The 24,547-nt window shown below is 41.9% G+C and overlaps 1 protein-coding gene across 1 annotated transcript in view; it reads left to right on the plus strand.

Moving 5' to 3' along the window:
- Nucleotides 1-24,547, plus strand: part of Spidr (scaffold protein involved in DNA repair) — a 199,049-nt gene that overhangs the window by 113,398 nt on the left and 61,104 nt on the right. The window contains exons 9-10 of the mRNA XM_048367602.1: nucleotides 2,081-2,267; nucleotides 4,809-5,059. Of these exons, the coding sequence (XP_048223559.1) occupies nucleotides 2,081-2,267; nucleotides 4,809-5,059 (438 nt within the window). The remainder of the gene's footprint in view (nucleotides 1-2,080; nucleotides 2,268-4,808; nucleotides 5,060-24,547) is intronic.

The following is a 24,547-nucleotide window of genomic DNA, read 5'->3' on the forward strand; positions in this document are numbered from 1 at the left end:
AGTCCCCATGCCCTGAGTTCAAGCCCCACAGATGACAAAAGAAAAAAGGGGGAGAGGAGGCAAGAAGGAGGGAGACAGAGAGCGTGTGTTAAAGTTAAAACAAGAAACAGCAGCTGTATTGATTCGGGAATTGGATGTGGAGAGATACTTTAACAAGTGCAAGCACAGAGAAAATAATAACTTTTCCTGGGATAGCTACAAGAAGGGTGGCATTTATTCCAAAAAGATTTTTTTCCAAGGGTTATGGTTTTGAACAATGAACTGAATTTTCTCCCCAAGATTAATAAGCCAGTTAATGAAATGCATACACATGTCACATGGCTACCACAGTGTAGCTGTCACAATGTCCTCACCCGTACACTGTGTCAGCTGCATAACAGTGTCCCTGAGTGCAGATAGCACCGCATCCTGCTCCAGTCCTGGCCGGTGGGGCTTAATTGAGACTGAGTGGTAAATAAAATCGATGGCTTATCCCAAGCATGTCCTCAAAAAAAGAAAGAGAAAACCTGGGTGCTGTTATGCTGGCCGCTACAATTCTTCATACAACTTCCTTTAGCTAGCAATTTATGAAAGGGTAGAGAAAGGAAGGAAGAAAAAAAAATTGCATGTTTTTAGGTCACTGAATTAATCCCCATTAATCTATTAATCCTGTTCACTAATCACATTGTACTTGAACATATTTGTCCTAGACAATATAGAGGCAAGAGTCTTATTTTTATGACTTTGAGTCTCTCTTTGCTTTTGAAGGTGTTATGATAATCTACGTATTAGCCACATTGTCCCAACCTACACATTCAGTGCCAAATGCAATCTTGACCTAAATAGTTGCTAGACATAGAAAGTATTTGACCAGATTAATAGGAAAATAAAAGTTAATTTCTCTCACCAGCTCAGGATTTCCTTAAGTTGTTAATGAAGTATTTTACACATGACTGTGTTGACAGTGAGAAGAAAAGTAAAATGATATTTCAGCTCCCTGAGTAGCTAGTATTACAGAAATGAGCCACTGGTCCTTGCTAGCTTCTTTTCTTTCATGCCTTATTGCATTAGCAAAAAGGTACTAAGTTGAGCGTCATACTAAATTGAATCACAGTGATTGTTTGTAGTAGGTGAAAAGCACTGGGACTGTTTTGAGGGCTTCTTTTTTGTCAGCATCCATTGTTTGTTTTCTAGATTGCTGGCTCTTTTGTCTCTCAGTGTGGGATATGGGAGGTGCCCAGAAATACCAGGACTCTACTGCTATGTTGTTCCTCATTTCCTGAGGTGTCTAGCTCCCAACTGGTCTGCCTTCTTCTCTCCATTTTGCCGTTTATTTACTTTATTTACAATGTCAGGTATTTCAGTTTTACGTAATGAGAGAGATAGGGAAAAGTATGTCTCCTTTTCTTCTCACAGAATCTGAAGTCCCAAGTTTTTCTTATTAGCAGTACCTCCTCTATTAAGGAATGGGCATTAAAATGTTTTGTCTTGTCAAAGGACTGAAAGGAACTTGGGGAAATTCATCTCTATGTTTCCAGACTCTTCTTTCTATATAGTTGCCCATGTTTATTTCAGTGACTGATCATGGATATTTTGGCAGCAAAAGAAAAAACTCCTTGGGCATTTACTGTCATGTTCTTTGAATGATTCAAACTACTGAAATATCTGAGATTTGATTTATAAATAATGTTTAATTGTTTATTTGGAGACCGTGCATATTGGTAATTTTTGCTCATTCTGTGTATCTGAATTTCTTCCTGAGAGGCCTGGAGGTCTGGCTTATAAGAGTCTTCTACTCTTGACATAGGACTTTCACTGGGAAAGTAAGATCAGCTCCACCGATGGTCACATTGAACGTTATGGGCTATGGGTTGCTCTCTCTGTTGTGGTAGGCTCCTTGCTATCTGTTGTTGGGGATGACTATTACTCTATGACCTGACCCTGGTTATCGCTGTCTATCATTATGGGCATCGTCACTGTGTGGACTGGCTTGGTCTTAGCTGTCTATAATAAGTGTGTGATTGTTCTTTTCATTCCTGGTTTATCAAAAATACAAGGAGAATACAAACTACAAATAAGCCTCTAAATTTGTCTTTTCCAGGCAAAAACTTGTTATGCCGAATGGAAGTTGCCCAATTATTCTGAATGCTTACTTTTGCCAGAAAATCATTGCCAAAGAAGATTCAAAAACAACTCATGAAATGTATACCCCCCTACCAAGAAGAAACATCACTTTGGCCCAGATCTTTCAGATTAGGGATCTAATCAGTAATTCACCTAAAAGCCAGGTAAGGGCTCATTGGCTTAGAGGGCTAATGTTTGCAGTAATATTAGTGACTGGAGTTGAAAGGTTTTAGGTGTGAGCTATATACATTTTGTCCCCTCCAAATATTTATGCTACCTACCACATCTTTAAATTATACTTAAATATTTGCTAGCTCAGGTAGCATGTGGTTATGGATTTCGTGTTCCTGATTGACTAAAATAGATGAAAACATTTATTTTCTCTCTTCCTTTCTAATTATCTAAGAATCTTATTTAAGTACTTCTAAGTGTCTTTTAAAAAGCTTATTTCTCTCCATAATATCTGTATCCCTAGATATAAAAAGCTGCATAAGCTTGAGATTTTTTTATAATTTTTTTTTACCCTGAGCCATGACCATCTGCTAAAATTAATTTGAGACACTACTGAAATGCACTGTGAATGAACACAGTGTGTGCCCAGGATGCCCTGAGCTCTGGGAGTCAGGGGACACTACTGAAATGCACTGTGAATGAACACAGTGTGTGCCCAGGATGCCCTGAGCTCTGGGAATCCGGACACTACTGAAATGCACTGTGAATGAACACAGTGTGTACCCAGGGTGCCCTGAGCTCTGGGAGTCAGGGGACACTACTGAAATGCACTGTGAATGAACACAGTGTGTACCCAGGGTGCCCTGAGCTCTGGGAGTCAGGACACTACTGAAATGCACTGTGAATGAACACAGTGTGTACCCAGGGTGCCGTGAGCTCTGGGGGTCAGGACACTACTGAAATGCACTGTGAATGAACACAGTGTGTACCCAGGGTGCCCTGAACTCTGGGAGTCAGGGGACACTACTGAAATGCACTGTGAATGAACACAGTGTGTACCCAGGGTGCCCTGAGCTCTGGGGGTCAGGGGACACTACTGAAATGCACTGTGAATGAACACAGTGTGTGCCCAGGATGCCCTGAGCTCTGGGAGTCAGGACACTACTGAAATGCACTGTGAATGAACACAGTGTGTACCCAGGGTGCCCTGAACTCTGGGAGTCAGGGGACACTACTGAAATGCACTGTGAATGAACACAGTGTGTACCCAGGGTGCCCTGAGCTCTGGGAGTCAGGGGACACTACTGAAATGCACTGTGAATGAACACAGTGTGTACCCAGGGTGCCCTGAGCTCTGGGGGTCAGGGGACACTACTGAAATGCACTGTGAATGAACACAGTGTGTACCCAGGGATGTCCTGAGCTCTGGGAATCAGGACACTACTGAAATGCACTGTGAATGAACACAGTGTGTACCCAGGATGCCCTGAGCTCTGGGAATCAGGACACTACTGAAATGCACTGTGAATGAACACAGTGTGTACCCAGGATGCCCTGAGCTCTGGGAGTCAGGACACTACTGAAATGCACTGTGAATGAACACAGTGTGTGCCCAGGGATGTCCTGAACTCTGCGAGTCCATCTTTCTGGATTACAGGATTCACCACAGAGCACAGCACTGAGACTGCCAGGTTGAGGGCAGGAAAACATGAAAGAAAAATAGACCAACGTTCACCCTGTTGCATACCATAAAGTACCCCATTGACTGTCAAAAGAAGTATCTGGCGGAGATTATTTGAAAAGCAGGGCACTGTAGTCAACTTAATGGTAACATTTTCTTCCAAGTTTTATTTTTTATTTTTTGAGACAGCTATACAGTGTGAAACTGTAGCAATCAAGCTGTCCTAAAGCACAGTGACTCCGGGTAGACTTGGGAAGTAGGGTGCTTGATGCTGAGTGACCTCAGGCAGTCTCTGTGTCTCCGTTAGCGGGGTAATGATGTAGTCTGCTTTGCTGGGTCATTGTGTAGATGAGTATATACAGCAAGGAATCTGGATAACAGGAAGTGCTTGTGGAGTGCCATCTGTGATTGTTGATGTGCTCACAGAGAGTCGTTGGGAGGATGTATGAGCCTGCAGCGTCTACATTCAAGCACATTATGGAATGGTTCTTTTTTTTTTGTTGTTTAAAAATGCAGTATTTTGCCAGGTACTCATGGTGGCTCACTCCTGTAATCTTAGCTACTCAGAAGGCAAAGATCTGAGGATCTCAATTCAAAACCAGCTCAGGCTGGAACGTCCCTGGAGAGTCTTATCTCCAGTTAATTGCCAAAAAGCCAGAAGTGGGGCTGTGGCTCAAGGAGTAAAGCCCTGCCCTTGAGCACAAAAACTCAAAAGCAACACCTAGGCCCGGAGTTCAAGCCCCAGGACCGCCAAATAATAGTAATAATGGTGTTTACTACTTGTTCTTTTTTACTTTAGTTTGTCTTCTTCAAACAAAAAAGGGGGAAATACTTAACTACTGTGAAGGATATAATAGCAGGAATTCACTATGGGATTACATTGGTAGACCATACACCGCTCTTGCCCACTCTCCTCAAGAGAGCTGTAGCCTGGGAGATACAACATTTCATACTTCATGTTCCTTTACTTTTGTCTTCATTCCCCAGGCATTGGAGAATGATGTCATGATGTAGTAGTGAGCAATATGTTATAAGCCAAACTGAAACAACTTCCTTTGCATGTCTTGGCCAGGTTGTATGTAGTGATCTGGCCACTGCCAGCATAGACTTGAGCCATGGGCATGAAGAGACAGAGCAGCATCCTGCAGCTGGCACTGCCCTGAAGAACTCTCTCCTAGATATGGTGGGAAGCCTGGGAACTGCCCCATGGAACAGAGTGGGGGTCCGAGTGGTAGTGCAGAGAGTTTACTCACTCCCTGGAAGAGATGGCACCAAGATCCAGCAGGAGAGCCTCCCGGGGCACACGGACCCACCTGGAGATCGGTGAGTCGCAGAACATAGGCACGGGTGGGCAGGAGTTATTTTGGGGTATCATTTTCTTGCATCAAAATTTGGTACGTATGGTGTGACAAAGGATTTTATTTATTTATTTCGAAAAGATGTATTAAAAGCTGAAATGGTTGCATTTACTTTTACGCCCAGTAGCTCGTGTTATTGGAAGTAACACAAGTGTAATAAGTGTTGGTATTGTTCTGGAAAAGCAAATTCATGTGGTTACCATCATTACAACACGGAATATCCTATGTCTTCAATGCATGATGGCAGTTAGAAACTCTGCGGCTCTCAGAGGGTGCTCTCTCCAGTGGCGTGCCTACGGGCCCACTTCAGCAGCATATACACTAAAAACGAAATGCTACAGAAAATAGTCTCCCGCCCAAGGGTGGCTGACATGCAACTTCATGAAGCATCACATATTTTCTTAGGATTGAGGTATGACTCAAGTGATGATGATAGAGGACCTTGCCTACTAAGCTCAATCCCCACCACTACCAAAAAATAAAAAACAATGTGCATTAGTAATGCCTAAGAGAATGTCCTGAAACACGTAAATGTGTATCTACACTAGCCAGTGAAGTAACACCTGACCACTGAATGTGATTTCCTCCATAAGAATAATCACAAACAGTGTACATCCTTGAGGCTTGTCTCTAGGCTGCCTCACTGGTGCTTACTTTAGGTTTGTTGGTGGTGGTGTTTGATCTGGTTTGGGTAATTTTTTGTTTTGTTTTGTTTGGAAATGTGTGTGTGTGTGTGTGTGTGTGTGTGTGTAGGTCTTGGGCTTGAATTCAGGGCGGTGTGTGTGTGTGTGTGTGTGTGTCTGGGTCTTGGAGCTTGAATTCAGCACTGTGTGTGTGTAGTGGTGTTGGGGCTTGAATTCAGGGCCTGAGTGCTGTCCCTGAGCTTTTTTGCTCCGTGCTAGCACTAACACTTGCGCTACTGCTTCACTTCAGGCTTTTTAGTAGTCAATTGGAAGGTTGAATCTCATAGATATTCCTGCCCCAGCCTGCTTTGAAATGCCCAAGTATCAAAGATTGCAGGCTTGAGCCACTATCACCCAGATTTTGCTTTAGCTTTTGATTGAAGAGACTTTAAAGCTGAAGTCTGGTGAATAATTGCCAAAGTTCAGCCTTGTCAATATTTTACATTTTCACCTTGGAACATTTACCATGATATGTGCTTACGGTATATTGAGATAAACCCAGGCACATACTTCAAAACAAGAAAGAAGGGCTGGGGATATGGCCTAGTGGCAAGAGAGCTTGCCTCATATACATGAGGCCCTGGGTTCGATTCCCCAGCACCACATATATAGAAAATGGCCAGAAGTGGCGCTGTGGCTCAAGTGGCAGAGTGCTAGCCTTGAGCAAAAGGAAGCCAGGGACAGTGCTCAGGCCCTGAGTCCAAGCCCCAGGACTGGCCAAAAAAAAAAACCCCAAAAAACAAGAAAGAAATATTTATTCAGTAGTAGTGAATATTCCTGTCACGTGGTACATTTCTTGTAGCACAGATGAGATGGCATAACATTGAAATAGAGGACATTGTTCCTATTTCACAGGTAAGGAAATAGCTTCAGAGATGTACTTACTTGCTGATAGCTATAAGTGGACAAAAAGAAAGGTGTAATGGAATATAAGGCCTGCTATGAAAAGGTGCTATATTAGAGTCAAAAAGAATAGGAGAAAATTAAGTTAGAGTGATTCGGATAAAGGAGAACTTAGGTTAGGCTATACTGAGGCAGAAAATTGACTCACTCTATAGTATTTGATTGGACTTGGTAGGAAAATGAACTTTGACCAGAGAGTCATAGCAGTTGGCCTTGGATTTGAAGACAAGACTGCTGAGAGAACTTTGGGTATCAGAAGGTCTAATCAGTAATAGTGCATTGATATATTTGTAAAAATTGAAATTTAAAAAGATTTAGAGATGAGTAACAGTCACCATAAAAACAGGATGATTGTTTATATTCTTCTTACCTACTTTAGCTAAAACCAAGCAGAAAAACTGCTTTGATGAAGTTGCATGTATACTTTTTTTTTTTTTGCCAGTCCTGGGGCTTGAATTCAGGGCCTGGCTTCTTTCTGCCCAAGGCTAGCACTCTACCACTTGAGCCACAGCACCAGTTCTGGCCTTTCCTATATATGTGGTGCTGAGGAATCAAACCTAGGGCTTCATGTATGCGAGGCAAGCAGTCTACCACTAGGCCATATCCCCAGCCCTGCATATGTACTTTTAATTCCTATTCTTTTGCAAATCCATAATTCATCAACACCAGAAACGTAACCTCAAAAGATTCTGTCAAAAGTTATACTGGTCTCTAGGCATTCACACAGAGTGAGACCAAAGGAGGACATTTGTAGGAAAGAACAGAGAGGCACAATACCTATGTGTGCCTCATCATAAAATCATATTTGTCGGGCTGGAAATATGGCCTAGTGGCAAGAGTGCTTGCCTCGTACACATGAAGCCCTGGGTTCAATTCCTCAGCACCACATACATAGGGGAAAAAAGGCCAGAAGTGGCACTGTGGCTCAAGTGGCAGAGTGCTAGCCTTGAGCAAAATGAAGCCAGTGGACAGTGCTCTGGTCCTGAGTTCAAGACCCAGGACTGGCAAAAAAAAAAAAAAAAAAAGAACTCCAGGAAATAGAAACATGGGTGTTTTTCTTTGTTGCTGTTTCTGTTTTCCTTTTGTCTCGTTTGTTTGTTTATCCTGTCTCTGGGAGGGTAAGGGGGGGATGGAAATGAAGGTACAAAGGGGAAACAAATGCAGCAGTGTTGCTCACTGGACGCTGTGTTGAAAACTATACAATATGTGAGTGGGGACAGGAGGGAAAAACTGGGAGAGAGCAAGGGGAAGGGTGACATTGTAACCCCTCTGTACACCACCTTTACAATAACAATATACGATACATTTTAAAAAAAGAGTAAGGGGGGCTGGGGATATAGCCTAGTGGCAAGAGTGCCTGCCTCGGACTCGGATACACGAGGCCCTAGGTTCGATTCCCCAGCACCACATATACACAAAACGGCCAGAAGCGGCGCTGTGGCTCAAGTGGCAGAGTGCTAGCCTTGAGCGGGAAGAAGCCAGGGACAGTGCTCAGGCCCTGAGTCCAAGGCCCAGGACTGGCAAAAAAAAAAAGAGTAAGGGAAGGAATGGGTAGAGCGGGATGGATGAAAATGTTGAGAGTGGTGACATTGATCGAAATATAGTTTATTCATAAACTGCTCTGTTAAATGGCAACTCCTTTATACTACTCCTTAAAGATAATAAGAAAAAATTTTAAAGCAAACAAAAAGCATTCAGCTTATAAATCATATTAATCTAAGAGACTTGTATTTAAACACCACTAATGACTTTTCCGTGTGTTTATGTGTGCATATAAACCTATGTATTTGCCTTAGAAACACTTTGGTGACAGGGTTTTTTTTCTGCATTTTCTATTATTGTAAGGATGATATATGGAAAAGTTACAGTTGCATAAGTCAGATAAAGAGTACGTTTCTTTTTTAACAATGTCATCCTTTCCCTCACTCTCTCCCAGTTTTTCCCTCCTACCCCTCCCCACGAGTTGTATAGTTTATTATCAACATAATATTTAGTGGCTATCACTGCTAAACTTGTTTACCCTTTTCCCCACCATTTCTGTGATATATTTTCTAATGTAGACTTTCCGGTATATGTAATATGTGTGTATATGCGGGTGTGCACTTGTGTGTATATACAGCACATATATAGATGAGAGAACGCTATTAGAAAATATAATGTTTACCACGACTGTGGCGTGATGTCCTGTGACATCTAGGTTGTTCTTGGACTATTGTTCAGTGCAGCAGATAGAAGGACAAATGTACAGGCAATACTCTCTTCCCAGCAAGGGATCCCTTATTCTGGTCTCTGTTTTTCAGAATGGCTTTCCTTGAGCTCTTGCTTTACTATAAAGGTCCTCAGTTTGTCAACTTAAAACCATGCTTAATCATGTGTTTTTCTATGAAGTACCAGAAATTACCATGTCAGAAGAAATGGAGGCCTCTAGAAAAAAGAAATGTCTGTGTGACCTAGTGGACTCTCTTGCTAAAATCATTGCTAGAGCAGCTCTGATGTCTCTTGAAACTTTTCAATAAGTTTCTGTCTAGCTTCCCTTAGCGCCTCAGCAATAGGTGTCATCTCTGCGTCCCCCGCATTCTGGCAGGACCTTCTGCTGAGGTCAGTATCTTCTGAGGGCTGTCAGCCCACTTGGTGCCAACTTTGAAATTAAAGAAAATTTATTGAAAGCCAACTAGTCCTATCCTGTTCTGGGTAAGATAGGCTCAGTAAAAAAAAAACAAACAACTTCTATCCTCATAACTGGGTGCTGGTGGCTCATGCCTATAATCCTAGCTACTCAGGAGGCTGAGATGTAAGGATTGCAGTTCAAAGCCAGACTGTGAGGAATGTTCTTATTGCCAACTAACCACTGAAAAGCTGGAAATGGAGCAATGGCTCAAGTGGTACAGCAACCTTGAGTGAAAATGCTAAGGAATAGTAACCAAGTCCTGCATTCAAGCCCCAGTACTTGCCAGAAACAAACAAACAAACAAAAGGCTACTGTTCTCTAAACTATAAAAATAGACTTTATACTTCAAAAATAGAATAGGTAGTAACCTCCCATTTATTGTTTTTCTGGGTGATTTCATGTAACTCAGTGCTGTTCGTGAAAGCAATTCTATGGGGCTTCTCATGGTGCGTAGGTGAGAGTAACCAACACAAAGAAGTTTTATAAATCACTGTGATAAAATGTTTAAAAAATGAAAGTCAATGCAAAGGATACTACTTAACTAAAAAGTTTGGCAAACTTACCAGAGCCCCAAGCACAGCTTTTTCTAGATCAACTTCATGTTGAATGTTGTTAAATAAATACATGAAAGCCAGAAGCCAGTGACTTACACATATAATCATAGTTACTCAGGAGGCTGAGATCTGAGGATCATGGTTCAAGCCAGCCCAGGCAGGAAAGCCTGTGAGACTCTTATCTCCAATTAATCATCAAAAAGCCAGAAGAGGTACTGTGGTTCAAGTACTAACATGAGCAAAAACAGCTCAGGTATAGTGCCAAAGCTTTGAGTTTGAACCCCAGACTGGCACACATAATAATAATAATAATTTTTAATGCATGAGTAATAAAACTAGATTTTTTTTATTTCCTTTTTTTCCTTGTGGTACAGAGGATAGAACTCAGGACCTTCCAAATGGGAGCCATGTACTCTACCACTGAATATGCTTCTAGCCCTAATCATAATCTTTCTTCCTTTTTTTTTTTAAGTAGAATGGAAATAGTAGTATTGGAGTAACCCTAAGAAAACTAGTAATTAGCATTCATTCCCTAACTTCTAGTGGAAACTGAGGCAAAGAAAAGGAAAATGAATTCCCTAGTGACTCCCTTTATTCTGGTGGAATGAGACTAGATTGCCTCACTCCCTGCCCATACTGATCCCCTTCGGATGTCACCTTCCTTTTTCCCATCTTTAAATGTGTTCCTTTCTCCATGGGATACTTAAGTTATGACCAATAATTGCCCCTCAGAAATGCCTCATTGCAGAAATATTTTAAAGGGGACAAAGTCTCTTGTGAAAGTATTTAATTTGGAGAGCTTACTAAATAGCTGTGTCTTCAAACAAAAATGCTAGAAGGAGTATCTTTCTGTTTAATAGTTTGTTTCCTTGCCTTATGGTTTTTGGAAGTTCAGTAAGCTTAGTCCAATAAAAAAAATGTTCATGTTCACTTTCTATCCTCTATATTGATGTTTTGTTCTAACATTTCTTCCATTGTCTGTTAATGCTTCCTTCTTTTCACTAAAAAAAAAAAAATACATTCTACTATCATGTCCTGAGCCAATTTTTGGATTATAGTAGTGAGCAAAACTTTGTGCTTATAAAGTATAGTCTAGTGTAGTCCCCAAAATAATGAAAATCATGCATTGATTATTATACCTGCGGTTAAATACCTTGATGACACAAAACAGAATGCAATTGATCGTGGATAAAATTTAGCTTAGAAAAATTAAGAATGCCTATACTCAGGTGGTTCACACCTATAATCCTAGAGGATCTCAGTTCACAGCCAGCCTGGGCAGGAAAGTCTGTGAGACTCTGATCTCTAATAAACTACTCAGAAAAAGCCAGAAGTGGCACGATGGCTCAAGTGGTAGTGCCCTGGAGCAGCACTGTAATTACAGTAGAACTTTTCTATGAACCAGATTTCAGGTCTGGAGTGTATCTTGGTGAGATGATAGTATGGAGAAGAGAGCCCATGGGAGACAGAGTGCAGAGCGTGGCAGAGTCTGCAAGGGTGACCAGATGCAGGTACATAGTATCGCATGCCTCTGTGGCCAAGGAACTCAGATAGGTTGAGATCAAGCTTCATTGGACTTGACTTCCTGCACCAGAGAAGCTGCTACACCTTGCTCTCCCTCTCCTCCCTGTTTCCCCCTGCCTAGTAACCCACTCTGTCCTATCACCCAGCTGCTCCCAAATCCAGAGCACTTGTACACCAACCGACAGTCTTGGTAGGGTCACCCCTGTGCTGTATCTTGGGTATTTAAATGGCTTGAGCCAGATCACCTCCATCTGTGACAAAACTGAAGCAAACATACTCCCAAGCAATTTGTTCAATGAACACTCTCTTTCCTGAAAGAGAGACAGGCAAACTGGCTAACTCACTATGATGTAGGAGGAGATAATATTTTTTCCTGACCTGTTGACCTGGCAGTAATATTAAAAATATTCAGAACCTTCACAGTTACTTGCAAAAGAGAGTGAGATACATAAGGACATCTAGACAGGTACTTGCTTATATAGTGAGACTAGTGACCTGATAATACACGTAATGATATCAAGCCAACACCTTCACACTAAGTCCATATGTGTTTTCTTCTCCCATTGAGCCATAAATAAGCCTTCTGAGACCATCTCGTTTGGGTACATAACAGTGAACTGAACACAGGAGACATTTAACAAGAGTATACTGATGAGAAACACAGCACCCAAGAACGCAGCTGAGGAAGTATAATGAAGTTGTATGATCACTTTCTTTTCTCATGGAGCTGTGCTGCAAGCATTGTCCTGGGTCTAAAGATATTGACAGGGAAGCCTGGTGAGAGTTGCCAGAGATACTCTGCTTTAGTATAAAAGTGAAATCTTTTCCAGTCAGATAATGGAAACTGGGATAATGAAACTGGGATTCCTGGAAAGTGTTTATTCAATGAAAAGGACCGATGAAGAGGAACCCTTAAGGAGTTAAGCAAGGGGGAAACAATTCTTGAATGATGATGTTTATCTTTTTTAAGTTTCAAACTGATGATTTAGGGCTCTAAAACATTCACTAAAATTAACATAGAACAAAGATCAAGAAAAAATTAAATAACCACAGAAAAATGATTAAAGTATCAAAACATAACATTTAGTATTGAATGAAATCAAATTATCTGGGAAGAAAAAAACCACTAAGACAATTTTAAAAGAAAGTAAAAAAAGAAAGCGCTTAGCAGTGCAGGAGAATGGAGCAGAGACTCCAGATTTGGGATGGGTCTGTCATATAGCACTGTGTGACCCTACCACTACTGTGCCTACTACTGTGCTTTGCACTCGGCCTTCTCTGTGCTATGTAATCTGCATCTCGGTGGAGGTGTGAGACGCTCAGCAGGAAGGAACAACAGCAAAAGAGGACCAATCTGGTTCCTTGGTCAGGGAGAAGAAGAGTGAAGTGAGTGTCAAGGTCTCCCCCGTGTTTAGCACTCAGGAGACCTAGGAAACTTTGCAAGCAGCTTATTTGATTCTATATGTGAGCAGTTGTGCCTCCTGGAAACCCGCAGACATTGGAAGGGCAAAAGGTAAAAGCCTCGGAGGATCCATCCATCCAAGAACCAGACAAATGTGGGAAACCGCTTGTGGTCAGCAAGGAGACTGGAAAATCTTGTCTTTCAAACTTTTGAATATGACTAATTCCAGTATTTACTCAGTGAAGCGTTGAATGAGATGTCCTAAAGTGAAATACTTTATACAAGGGATACTCCATATTGAAAATTAGGAAATATTCATCATATCTATTATGCGAGTACTATACAAGTACACTATGAAAGCACTGTCCATTGTTGTTTTGACAGTTTTTCTCTACGTTAAATTTTTGAATTTCTAAAGAATATCCGAGTCGTGGGTGAAAGGTCAGATAATCTATGAAACTGAGAAGTAGTGAAGCTGCCTGTCTGCAAGGGCTCCATCGGGCCTGGCGACTGTGACTCATCCGTCAGCTCGGCCTGGAGTGAGCATGTTCAGCTAAGCCTGGGGTAGAAGACATAGCACTGAGTAGGCATACCTGCACGCATGTGTCCATGTACCCTCTTCCGTATAGCCGATCTGGAAGTCTACATGAAAGGAGATTGTTTCCAGTCGCTGGCATACTCAGTATCTTGGAGGAATTCGATTCTGTAGAGCAGGTTCCTCTATGACCTAGAAGAACCATGGGACTTCTCTGTAAGCATATCCATTTTTTCATTTGTATGACTGAGACTAATATGACATGAAATTAATCATTTTAAATGTACAGTTCAGGGCTGGGAATGCGTGTTATTGGTAGAGTGCTTGCCTCGCATACATGAAGTTCTGGGTTCAATTCCTCAGTGCCATATACACAGAAAAAGCTGGAAGTGGCACTGTGGCTCAAGTGGTAGAGTGCTAGCCTTGAGCAAAAGAAGCTCAGGAACAGTGCCCAGGCCCTGAGTTCAAGCCCCAGGACTGGCAGTAAACTGATAAGTAGCTAAATAAATAAATGTACAGTTCAGTGGTAGTATATTAACAGTATTGTGTCACCTCCAACTCTATGTAGTTCCAAAACATTTTCCCCGTGCTGAGAGAAAGAAACCCTGTACCCACTGAGCAGCCCCTCCTCAGGCCCTGCTGTGACAGCCGCTGGTCCGCTTCCTGCCAGCGGTGGCAGAGGCAGCCGTTGCGGGGATCACAGGTGAAAATGTCACAGCAGGATTGCTGGGTGTCACCCTTGTTGCATTTCTTAGAACCTAGCCTGGCACCAGGTGTGTGATAAGCACTCTGCGCGGCAGGTTTTTGATGCAGGAAACTGAAGTAGATGGCTAGTCCTGTGCAGTCTCCTTGTCCCCTTAACCTTACCGTGGTGGTGGGAACGTGCAGAATAAAGGTCTCGTGCTCTACCGCGCCTCTGCACCTGGAGCCGGTTTCCCAGCAAATCCCCTGCCACAGCTGGGGTCAGGCGCATTGCACTCCTGCACTGGTCTTGAGCAGTGCTGTCCTTGAGTGACACCTCCTGCCGTGCGCCCTGTCACCGCTCCCCAGGGCAGCCCTGCTGTCACCGTCTCAGTGCCGTCCTGCGTCCTCCCAGCTGCAGCGGGGACCTCCGAGAGCCCACCGTCCTGTGCAGATTCGTAGGCAACCAGATGTCACCTGTCTTTCTAATTGCCACCCGCCAGGCCAGGTTCCGTTTCCTAGAATTGCTAAATAAGCATTTCGTTTGTGTAGTCTGAGTGAAAGCACTAGAATAAAAGTCTGTTTTTGACGTAGTCATTTCATTTCTTGGTCTTTAAGTGTGTGCAGTGGGGTGGAGTTGCTGTGTGACGTGCATGCTTTGTAAATAAAAGGACACATCCCTAGCCCCATCAGGCGCAGAACAGAATGAGCCCTATTGCTCGGATGCGTGTTCTTGTCACAAAGGCTCTACAGACAGCTAGACCTAAGTCTGCAAACTGGCTCCACCCCCTGCTTGCTGCTGGACCTCGAATGTATATTTTTAATGAAAAAATGGGAAGACTACACATGCCTATTGCGGCCTTGTTGGAAGCTTGCAGTGACTGGGTTGTGAAGCAGTGAGCCAAAGAGTACTAAAATCATGTTGATTTGGATAACTATTCACATTTTACATTAAGATTTCTGCTCCTTTAATGGTTATGCTTTTGATTTCGGCCCTAGAAGCGGAGAGTTATATAACTTATTATCAAAGCAAACAGTGGCAAACCCTCAGCTATTCCAGAAATCTTCATCTTGCTGGCAGTGAAAGGCTGGAAGAGAAGAGGACTGACCACACAGAGTAGGCGGGGTGAACACTGCTGAGGACCCATCTGAACCGTGTGCAGTGTGCGTGTGAGAAGCGGTCTAGAGATGCCAAGGTAGATAACATACTGGGATTCGATGACAGATGGGAGTGCTCTCTGGTGCAGTGTTCTAGTGTCGGACCTTCACATTGCACCGGCATACACACACACACACACACGCACGCGCGCACACACGCAAGTGAGGTCTGGTTGATAAAGAATCCACATACACAAGAAGGAAGGCAGAGACCACGGGTCATTTTATCAGTCAATATTCAAGGCTTGGAATCAGAGTAGTACAAAGAAGCTGCCAGTCACAACGTGAATTATTTAGCCTCCCTAAGACTGGATTTCCTCAAAATGCTGATGCCCGACAAAGTCCATGTGTATAAACCAAGTGTGTCCAGAAATGTCAAGTGTGAACACAGCAATAATGCCCATCCCCCTTCCTAGGTGACACAGCAGTCCTAAGGGAATATGGAGGTGATACTGCCATAAAAACACACATGCTGTATCTTTCAAAGTGCAGATATTGTGATAAATCTCAAGTTAGTGAAATCAAATGAAATACCTTCAACGTTACACGAAAGGAATATTTGATTTGGTAGTGGGGATTAGGGCTCAGGGCCGTGTCAGGGACAAAGCTTATGTGTAAACAGAAATGAACCTGACAAAACAAGTGACTTCCTTTCCGAGCTTTGAAGCTAGAGGTCAATGTTCAGCCTAAATGAAATGGGGAGTTTTTGTTAAGTTCTGGAGCAGGAGAATAATAAAGAAAAGCTCTCACTACATTGAGATGCTATAGAAAGAACAGTACCTCACACTACTAGGTTTTAATTTAGACGGTGGTGTTGCCTAACTGCATTGGCATGCAGCAGAGAGTCACCACCCAGTTTTAGTTGTGATTTCTAGTAAATAATCTGACTCATTAGTGCTAATCTTCACAGTGTTTTATTCTGTGGTTCTTTTGTGTCTTTCAGAACAGTTCCATTCTTTAGTGTTATATACATATTTTTTTAAATTTTTGTCGGTCATGGGGCTTGAACTCTGGGCCTGGGCACTGTCCCTGAGCCTTTCAGCTCAAGGATAGCGCTCTACCACTTTGAGCCACAACACCACTTCCAGTTCTCTGATAGAGAGATTGTCTCTAATTGGAGATAAAAGTCTCACAGACTTTCCTGCGCGGCCTGGCTTTGAACCATGATCCTCAGATCTCAGCTTCCTGAGTATCTAGGATTACAGGCGTGAGCCACTGGTGCCCAGCACAACACTGCCCTAACTAAGCTTTGAACTCAGGGCCTCAAGTAGCCTCAGGGCTACAGCTCAGTAGCTTTTACTGTGTTCACAATGTTGTCCGACTATCACCAATGATTTCATCCCCCAGTAGGAAACTTGAACATTGGCGGTTATTCCTGTTCCTCCTAGCTCCTGCACTTTGTCTATCTGGACATTTTCCATCAGTGGGCTAACGCTATATTGTGGCTTTCTGTGCCTCATATTTGGTTTTTAAGTATTTCCTTACATGATTTATCTTAACAGTAATGGATAATACCAAACAAATGTCCTGGACACCTCATATAGTCTCCTCCTGCCACGGCTACCAATAAATTACATATGTATAGCTTCATGATCACTAAAACCACATTGTCTTGTCATCTCTACTCATGCCCTATATTGTTTGGTTAGATCTGTTTTCTTGTGTGAGGAGCATCTTTGAAGGAGATTATGTCTTCTTCGTCTATATGTGTACTCCTCCATTTGCCCCCAGGCTCTTCAATACTGTCTGACACAGCTGGGTGAATGGTAGGACCTCCATATATTTGATAAATAAATGGTATATTCAAGTCTATACCGAATGCCCAGACCACAGTCATACCTTAGCTCTAAACAGTTTTAAGTGCAGAAGTGATTGTAAATAAGATTGGAAACATAGATTGAGATTACATTGCAAAGACCATTAGAGTATATTTTATTGGCAGATTCCTGACTTAAATTTGACATGATCAAAGTAGTGTTTTAGTGGTGAGGCTACCAGCAGCTTGGAGAGGGTGAATGTCAAGGGTGAGGTGCTCCAGCCCTGGGAGTACACAGCAGAAAGGGGGAAACGCAAGCAAAGGCTTCTTCAGGGAGGGGGAAGTCATTAGGATTTGGTGATGGTTTTGTTTCAGGAATAAGGGAGACAAATGAGGTCTAAATACAGGTTTGAGGAACTTGAAAATGACCTTGAGGAAACAGGCTTCAGAAAGGATAAAAGAATGATTAAATTTGAAATGAGAGACCTGCCAGTGAAAATCACTGGGTCTCTGGAGAAATGGCTCAAAAAATGAGCACCGCGAATCAAACACCAAAAGAACAAATAATCCTTTTAATTAAAGAGAAAGGAATCATACTGACAAGTCTCAAAAGAAGTACAAATGGCCAATAAATCCAAATGTTTAACATCCTTAGCTACAAAAGAAATGAAAATTAAGGCCAGGAGCTGGTGGCTCACACCTGTAATCCTAGCTACTCAGAAGACCTGAGGATCTGAGGATCGTAGTTCAAAGCCAGCCTGAGCCAGAAAGTCCGTGAGACTCTTATCTCCAATTAACCAGCAGAAAATCGAAAGTGGCACCATGGTTCAAAGTATTAGAGTGCTTGCCTTGAGTGAAAAAGCTTAGAGACACCACCTAACCCCTGAGCTCAAGCCCCACAGCCAACAAAAAGGAAATTGAAAAGGATGCTAAGATTCCATCTCCACTCAGGAAGAAAGCAGTTCAAAGTCAGCCTTTCCTTATTGGATTCCATCTCCAAAAATACCGAGCAAAAAGCAGTGCTGGGGGCTTGCCTCAAAGAGGTAGGATGCCTTCCAAGTGAGCACACAAGTAAGCCTTGGGAGCACAAGATCTGAGTTCAACCCCAGTATCATGCACGCACACACGCACGCACAAAGAATGGCTATCCTTAAGAAAACAAACAACAAATGTTGGCAAAGATGCAAGAAAAAAGATACCTTCAGACACTATTGGAATGTAAAATAGTGCAGCTACTAAAATTTACTATGGAGTTTTCTTTTAAAAATAACAAAAACAAGTAAACTAAAATTAGAATTCTAGAATTCCCTATGATCCTTCTATATCATACCTGGCCATATATCCAAAGGGTCGCAAGTCAGCAGGAGACCTACTTACACACCATGTTTATATCAACACTTAATAACAAAACTATGGTATCGACCTCAATGTCCATCAGTCAATAAATGGATAAATAAAATAGATAGATGGACAATGAAATATTATTCGACCACCAAGAATCTAAAATTGTGTCATTTGAAGGAAAATGTCTGGAACTAGAAAAAAGACAACTATTTTATGTTTTCTCTCATATTCAGAATATACACCTAAGAAAACGGACAGGTATATAAAGGGAGACTCTGTGGGAGGGCTAGCATAAAGGGAGGGAAGAAGGGAGCGGGGTCAAGTGGGAAGAGCCACACCGCATGTGCTTACATGCAGCAGGGCCACTGGCCTGGGTCCCGCAGTCAGCGCCAGGCCCCTGCTGTCCCCTGGATGTGCACCCCACACCCAGGTGGGGTGTTAAACCCGAGATGGATGCTGGGGCTGGAGTTCTGGGCCAGGGACATGAGTCACGAGTCCGCATCTGTGCTGCAGATTACCGTCTCAGAAACCAAGCCTCAGTTCTCTGTCGCCAAGAGAAACTTTGATCCAACAGACCAGCTCACTGAACAACACTTTAACCCCATTCAAGAACTCGAACAGAATGCCAAGGCTACTCCCTAAATGTTCAGCTGACATTGCCAGGAACCTCATTTACTAAAAGACTAGGTTAGACCAAACCCCATGACATGATGAAATCATCCGGGAACTCTCTCTGACTTCCTCTCAGCCCTGTTCATAGCCACAGCCAGCACAAGGAACAGTCAGCAGTGCCAGGATAGGTTCTTGTGCCACCAGGCAGCATCATGTTCTTTGCCTTAGATTCGCTGTCTGTGAAATGGAAGAAAATCAGCATGGTCTCATCTAGCCATGTAAAGAATTAAAACAGTGAAGATTCCTTTGTCTTAATATAGTCTCATCCTAGAAATAAATTAATAAGAAACAATTGATCTTCAGACCTGGAAGCTACATGCAATGGGCAGAGGCCAGAAGAGTGAGTGTTGTAGATCAGCCTGGGCTATAGCAAGACCCTGTCTCAAAAACAAAAAAGGGGTGGTGGGGGAAGGGAGGGAGGAAAGGGAGGGAGGGAGGGAGGGAGGGAGGGAGGGAGGGAGGGTGGGAGGGAGGGAGGGAGGGAAGAAGGGAAGGAGGAAAGGAGGAAGGAAGGAAAGGTTGATTTGTGGCTTTTCTTTGCCTCCTAGTTGTTGGCTGAATTCAATCCAAGATAAACCAGAAAAATTGATTTTGTGCACTAGTAGTCCATATGACATATATCCCACCCCCTCCGTGCTCAACAAGTCTCCTGCACACACTGTTCAGTAAACAAGTTTAGAGAACCAAGCTTGGCCAGTTCTTTCACTGAGAGCATTTGGAAAGCTCCGCGCTTGTGCAGTCTTGTGTACTGCCCTGAGTGGAATAGAGAAGTTAGCATTTGTGTTTTCATTAGTTCTTTTTATAGCAATGAGCCAGCTGTAGCTGGTTAACACCGCCTGGCCGCCTGTGAGTGTGCAGGTCTCTTACGCAGGATAAAGAATTTGTGATGGAAATGGATTTTGTTACTCATGATACCACTGGCTGTGTTTACATGAACTCACTCATGCTGTCATGTGATGTGATTTAGAATGGCCCTGTTAAAAGACAGGAAGTCCTTGGCTACTGTTCAACTCTATACTTACAAACAAACAAGCGATTCAAAAGTGCAGACTGCTTTCTATATTAAACTAGCCATCCTTGGGTAATGCATTTAAGAAGAGCTAGGTTCTAGGTTGTTTCCTCCTCGGTTTTTTAAAACCTTGAGTGGAGAAAGTCATTTTCCCTCATGCTTTAAGGAATTGCCTTCTGAGGGATAGAAAATAATTAACTACTTCCGGTTAATTATTTTTTAAACTTCCTATTACTGTAGCTTTTCATGGGTAAACATTAACTTTTTAAGAATCACGAATTTAGTAGACATTAATAGATGCATTAGTTTTGTAGACATCCATAAAAATTTAAATATACATATATTAATTACTGTCTGGCGAATGGGCGTGAGAAATGAAGAACATTTTTGGGTTTTTTTTGTGCTGGCATTAGGCTTGAACTTAGGGCCTTAGGCACTTGTCCCTGAACTCTCTTGCTCAAAGCTAGTGCTCTACCACTTGGACCACAGCTCCACTTCTAGCTTTTGTTGTAGTTAACTGGAGATAAGAGTCTCACAGACTTTCCTCCCTGGGCTGGCTTCAAGCCATGATCCTCAGATCCCAGCCTCCTGAGTAGCTAGGGTTGAAGGCGTGAGTCGCCAGTGCCAAGCTGAACATTTTAAATGTAGTATGTTTATTGGAGGATTTGTGTGTGTGTGTGTGTGTGTGTGTGTGTGTGTGTGTGTGGCTTGCTTTAAAATGAAAGGATAAACCCATTTAGACAATATTGTCATGTATCTACTTCAGTTAGTTCACTTGAGAAAAAGTTTTATTTCATTTTTTCCTGATGCTTTTCTCTTCATAGAAAATAGTATAACAAAATAAGAGATTTAGTAAATTGTATGTGTTAATAAGTTGGTGGGATAGACTGAACTATTTATCATCTACCTCTTAGAAACAGTTAGAAGGTAAAGTGAACAAATATGACATGCCTAGAATACAGTAGCTCTTGACCTTTGTTTTTATCTTCTCATATTTACTATATATACTATGATAAACATAGTATGACACAGTATTTTATTTTTAGCAGGCCATTCCATTGTCTCTTTTGCAAATACTCAGCTGTATGAAAAACAACCATAGACAATAATGAATAAATACATTGATAGAGCCAGGGTCGGTGGCTCATGCCTACAATCCTAGCTATTCAGGAGGCTGAGATCTGAGGGTCATGGTTCAAAGCCAGCCTGGACAGGAAAAGTCTGTGAGACCCATCTCCAAATAAGTACCAGAAAACTGGAAGTGGCACTGTGACTCACATGATAGAGTGCTAGCTTTGAGCTGAGAAGCTCAGGGACAGCTTCCAGGCCCAGAGTTCAAGCCCCACAACCTTTTCTTTTTTTTTAAAAAAAGATAGATACAACTATTTGCTAAATTTTTTAAATAAAATCAGGTGTTAGAGTTAAGGCACTAGTAGCTCAAGCCTATAATCCTAGCTACCTAGAAGTATCCAGCCAAGGCAAGGAAGTCCATGACATTTATCTCCAGGTAACCACCAAAAAGGCTGGAAGTGGAGCTGTGACTCAAGTAGTAGAGTGCTACCAGCCTTGTGTCAAAGAGCTCAGGTACAGTACCCAGGCCCTGAGTTCAAGACCCAAGATTGGCACACACACACACACACACACACACACACACACACACACACACAAAGGATGGCAGAATTTGTCCACAAGCTATAATTTGCTAACCTCTGATCTATAAAAGGGGTTAATCTTTATTTCTAGAAATGTCTTTGTACGTTTTGTTGTGTTTTTTTAAATTTTGTTTATTCTGTTTGTGACACGATCCTACTAAATAGGCCAGAATGACCTCTAACTTTCAGTCTTCCTGCTTCATTCCAAGTGCTAGTGTTACAGACATGCAGCCACACACCTGCCATCCTTGTAAATGACAAGGGAACTTTCAGCCGCTGCTTCCTGCATATTTCCAACCTCACACATCGCACATCAAAGCAACACTTGCTTATATGCTTTTGAACTACAAGCAGAAAAGAATATGAAATTACATTGATGAATATATTTATATTAATTTTCAGGTCAAATATATCCTGTAACATGAGGTAAAAAAATATGAAATTTGGAATTGTCATGTTTTATCTATATACTTTATCTTTCAAATATGTTTAATTATTAAGTGACTTAGGTAGCAGTGCAGACTTTTGTACCAAGATAAAATAGGAATGAGAACCTTTACACTAGAAGTGAGAAAAGGGAGCTTAAGGAAAATATAAGACCCCAGTAGAAGAACATATAAGTAGTTTAAAATAAAAATATGGGTGAAAGCAACATTTACTATAAAAATTCTGAGAAAAGCAGTGGCGAAAATTAGGAAAGAATCTAGGATTTACAATCAAAGGCTCTAAATCCAGTGCCAGCTCCTATCTCGACCCAAGCACGTGACCTTGAACTATTTATTTAATCGCTTTGGGCTCTAGCTTCCTCATTATTAAGCAGAGAGAATAATATATTACGCACGTTGTTTTACAGCATTAAAGAGATGCGTGAGGTGCTTTGCAGACGTTAGTTGGTCGCTGACTGTTCCAGGACAATAGGACTTGCAGGACCGAGGACCCATGCCCCCTCTCCGTTACCCACACACTCCGCTGTCTCAATCTGCCTTTACAGCAAGTGCGTTCGGGCTACATGTTCTGAACAAGAAACAGTACTAACTTCTTATTCTGCGGTGTCGCATAACCTACAGACTCCCGAGTTCTTTGAGTTCACCTCTGTGGGGTAGCCCTCACGCTGCCCCGTGTGCTCGATGGGGCTCCCTGAACCCCACTACTTGGGACTGCCCGGATGCCCTGCAACAATGGAGAGAGGAAAGGGCCCACTTTGGTTTAAACATCTGTATGAATGATAGGCACTTTACAAGCTTTTCATAAAAATAAGAATTTCGGCTTTAATTTGCAATCGTGAGTCTGTGCCTAATGATTGTTATTTCATGCATTAATTAAAGAATGATAAAACCCCACACAAATATTATTAAACGATGTTTTTAAACTGTAAAGTAGCATAGGAAAATTCTAGAACCATAAATCACACATATCAGGCAAAATAGTGAAAACGCACATCCCTATCTCAAGCAGATTTAGGTTTTATTTGAGATTCACACAGAGGGAATGAAAAATCAATAGGAAATTGTTGTGTTATTCTATTATTGTTGATGTGGTAGTAGGTATGGTTTGACCTGAGGATTGAGTCCAAGGCCTGTGCACAGTAACCGTATGTTCTACCAGTGAGCTATACCTATTTGCTTTAGTGAAGGATTCTTTTTTGTTTTGTTTCATTTTTTGTTTTTTAAGATAAGATCTCCCTATATAGCCTAGGCTGATCTCAAACTCCCAGTTCTTCTGCCTCTACCTCGTAAGTACTGGGCTTACACCTGGCTGATAATTCTCACTTGACTTTTCAGAGTCACAGTTTGCCAAAAATGCAGAAAATCAATGTACAGTGTTCCCATTTATAATTGTGGTTTACTTTCTGTGTGATTTATACTGAAATTAACTCCAAGACAAACAAGAGCCTTTCTAGTAAAAACCAGAGTCCAGAATTTAGCTACTACCTCAGGACGATCTGAGAAAAATAAAGAGCCAACTGTTTTATTGTTTTAGATTACTTAGGTGATGATAACCATGAACATTTATAATATTTTAGAATTGGCCCTGTGAGTTTTTAAGACACAGAACGGGATGTACTGCCAGATACTTTTGTGCAGGAGTCACAGATGTGAGAGAGATCTGCACACATCCACCTCCCCAATACCCACATGCAACATGTTTGGGGATTATTTTTAGAGAAATGGAGGTGGAGAAATTCTTTCAGCACAACTTTTTTCATTACATATAATAGAAATACTTAGATTTTAATATAATAGTAACATTCTGGACAGTAATAGATCCTTCATATAGTAAAATACTAAGTTGAACGACCTTCCCTTCTTTTTCAAAGGAAGGACAAAGTTTGGCCTCCTCTGAAATTTGAGAGTTAACACATGGTACCCAGGCATGGGCCAGGCTTGACAGAACTGAAAATTCCAGCAGCATTGCTCAGCCTCTCACTCTTTTCACTGTTTCTGCTCGTGGCTCATCTAGTGCGTAAAATAATGCAACCTTGGAAATGGTACCCTGGTCCGTTAATATTTTTAGTATAATTTTAAGTGAAGAAAGCAGTAGAGTGACATAGGTTTCAAAATTTGAAAAAGTAGGGGGTGAGAATATGGCCTAGTGGTAAAGTCCTCGCCTCCTATACATGAAGCCCTGGGTTCGATTCCTCAGCACCACATATATAGAAAAAAGCCGGAAGTGGCGCCGTGGCTCAAGTGGTAGAGTGCTAGCCTTGAGCAAAAAGAAGCCAGGGACAGTGCTCAGGCCCTGAGTCCATGCCCCAGGACTGGCACCAAAAACAAAACAAATAAATCAAAAATGTAAAAAAAAATTTTTTTTGAAAAAGTAGAATGTTCTCTACTTCCCATATAATTATTTTACATATGATCTGCTAGTCTTTTTATAATGATTATTTTGTTAAAATCATGAAATGTTTTGTT

Source organism: Perognathus longimembris, chromosome 18 (assembly GCF_023159225.1).
Source record: "Perognathus longimembris pacificus isolate PPM17 chromosome 18, ASM2315922v1, whole genome shotgun sequence".
Classification (NCBI taxonomy): Eukaryota; Metazoa; Chordata; class Mammalia; order Rodentia; family Heteromyidae; genus Perognathus; species Perognathus longimembris.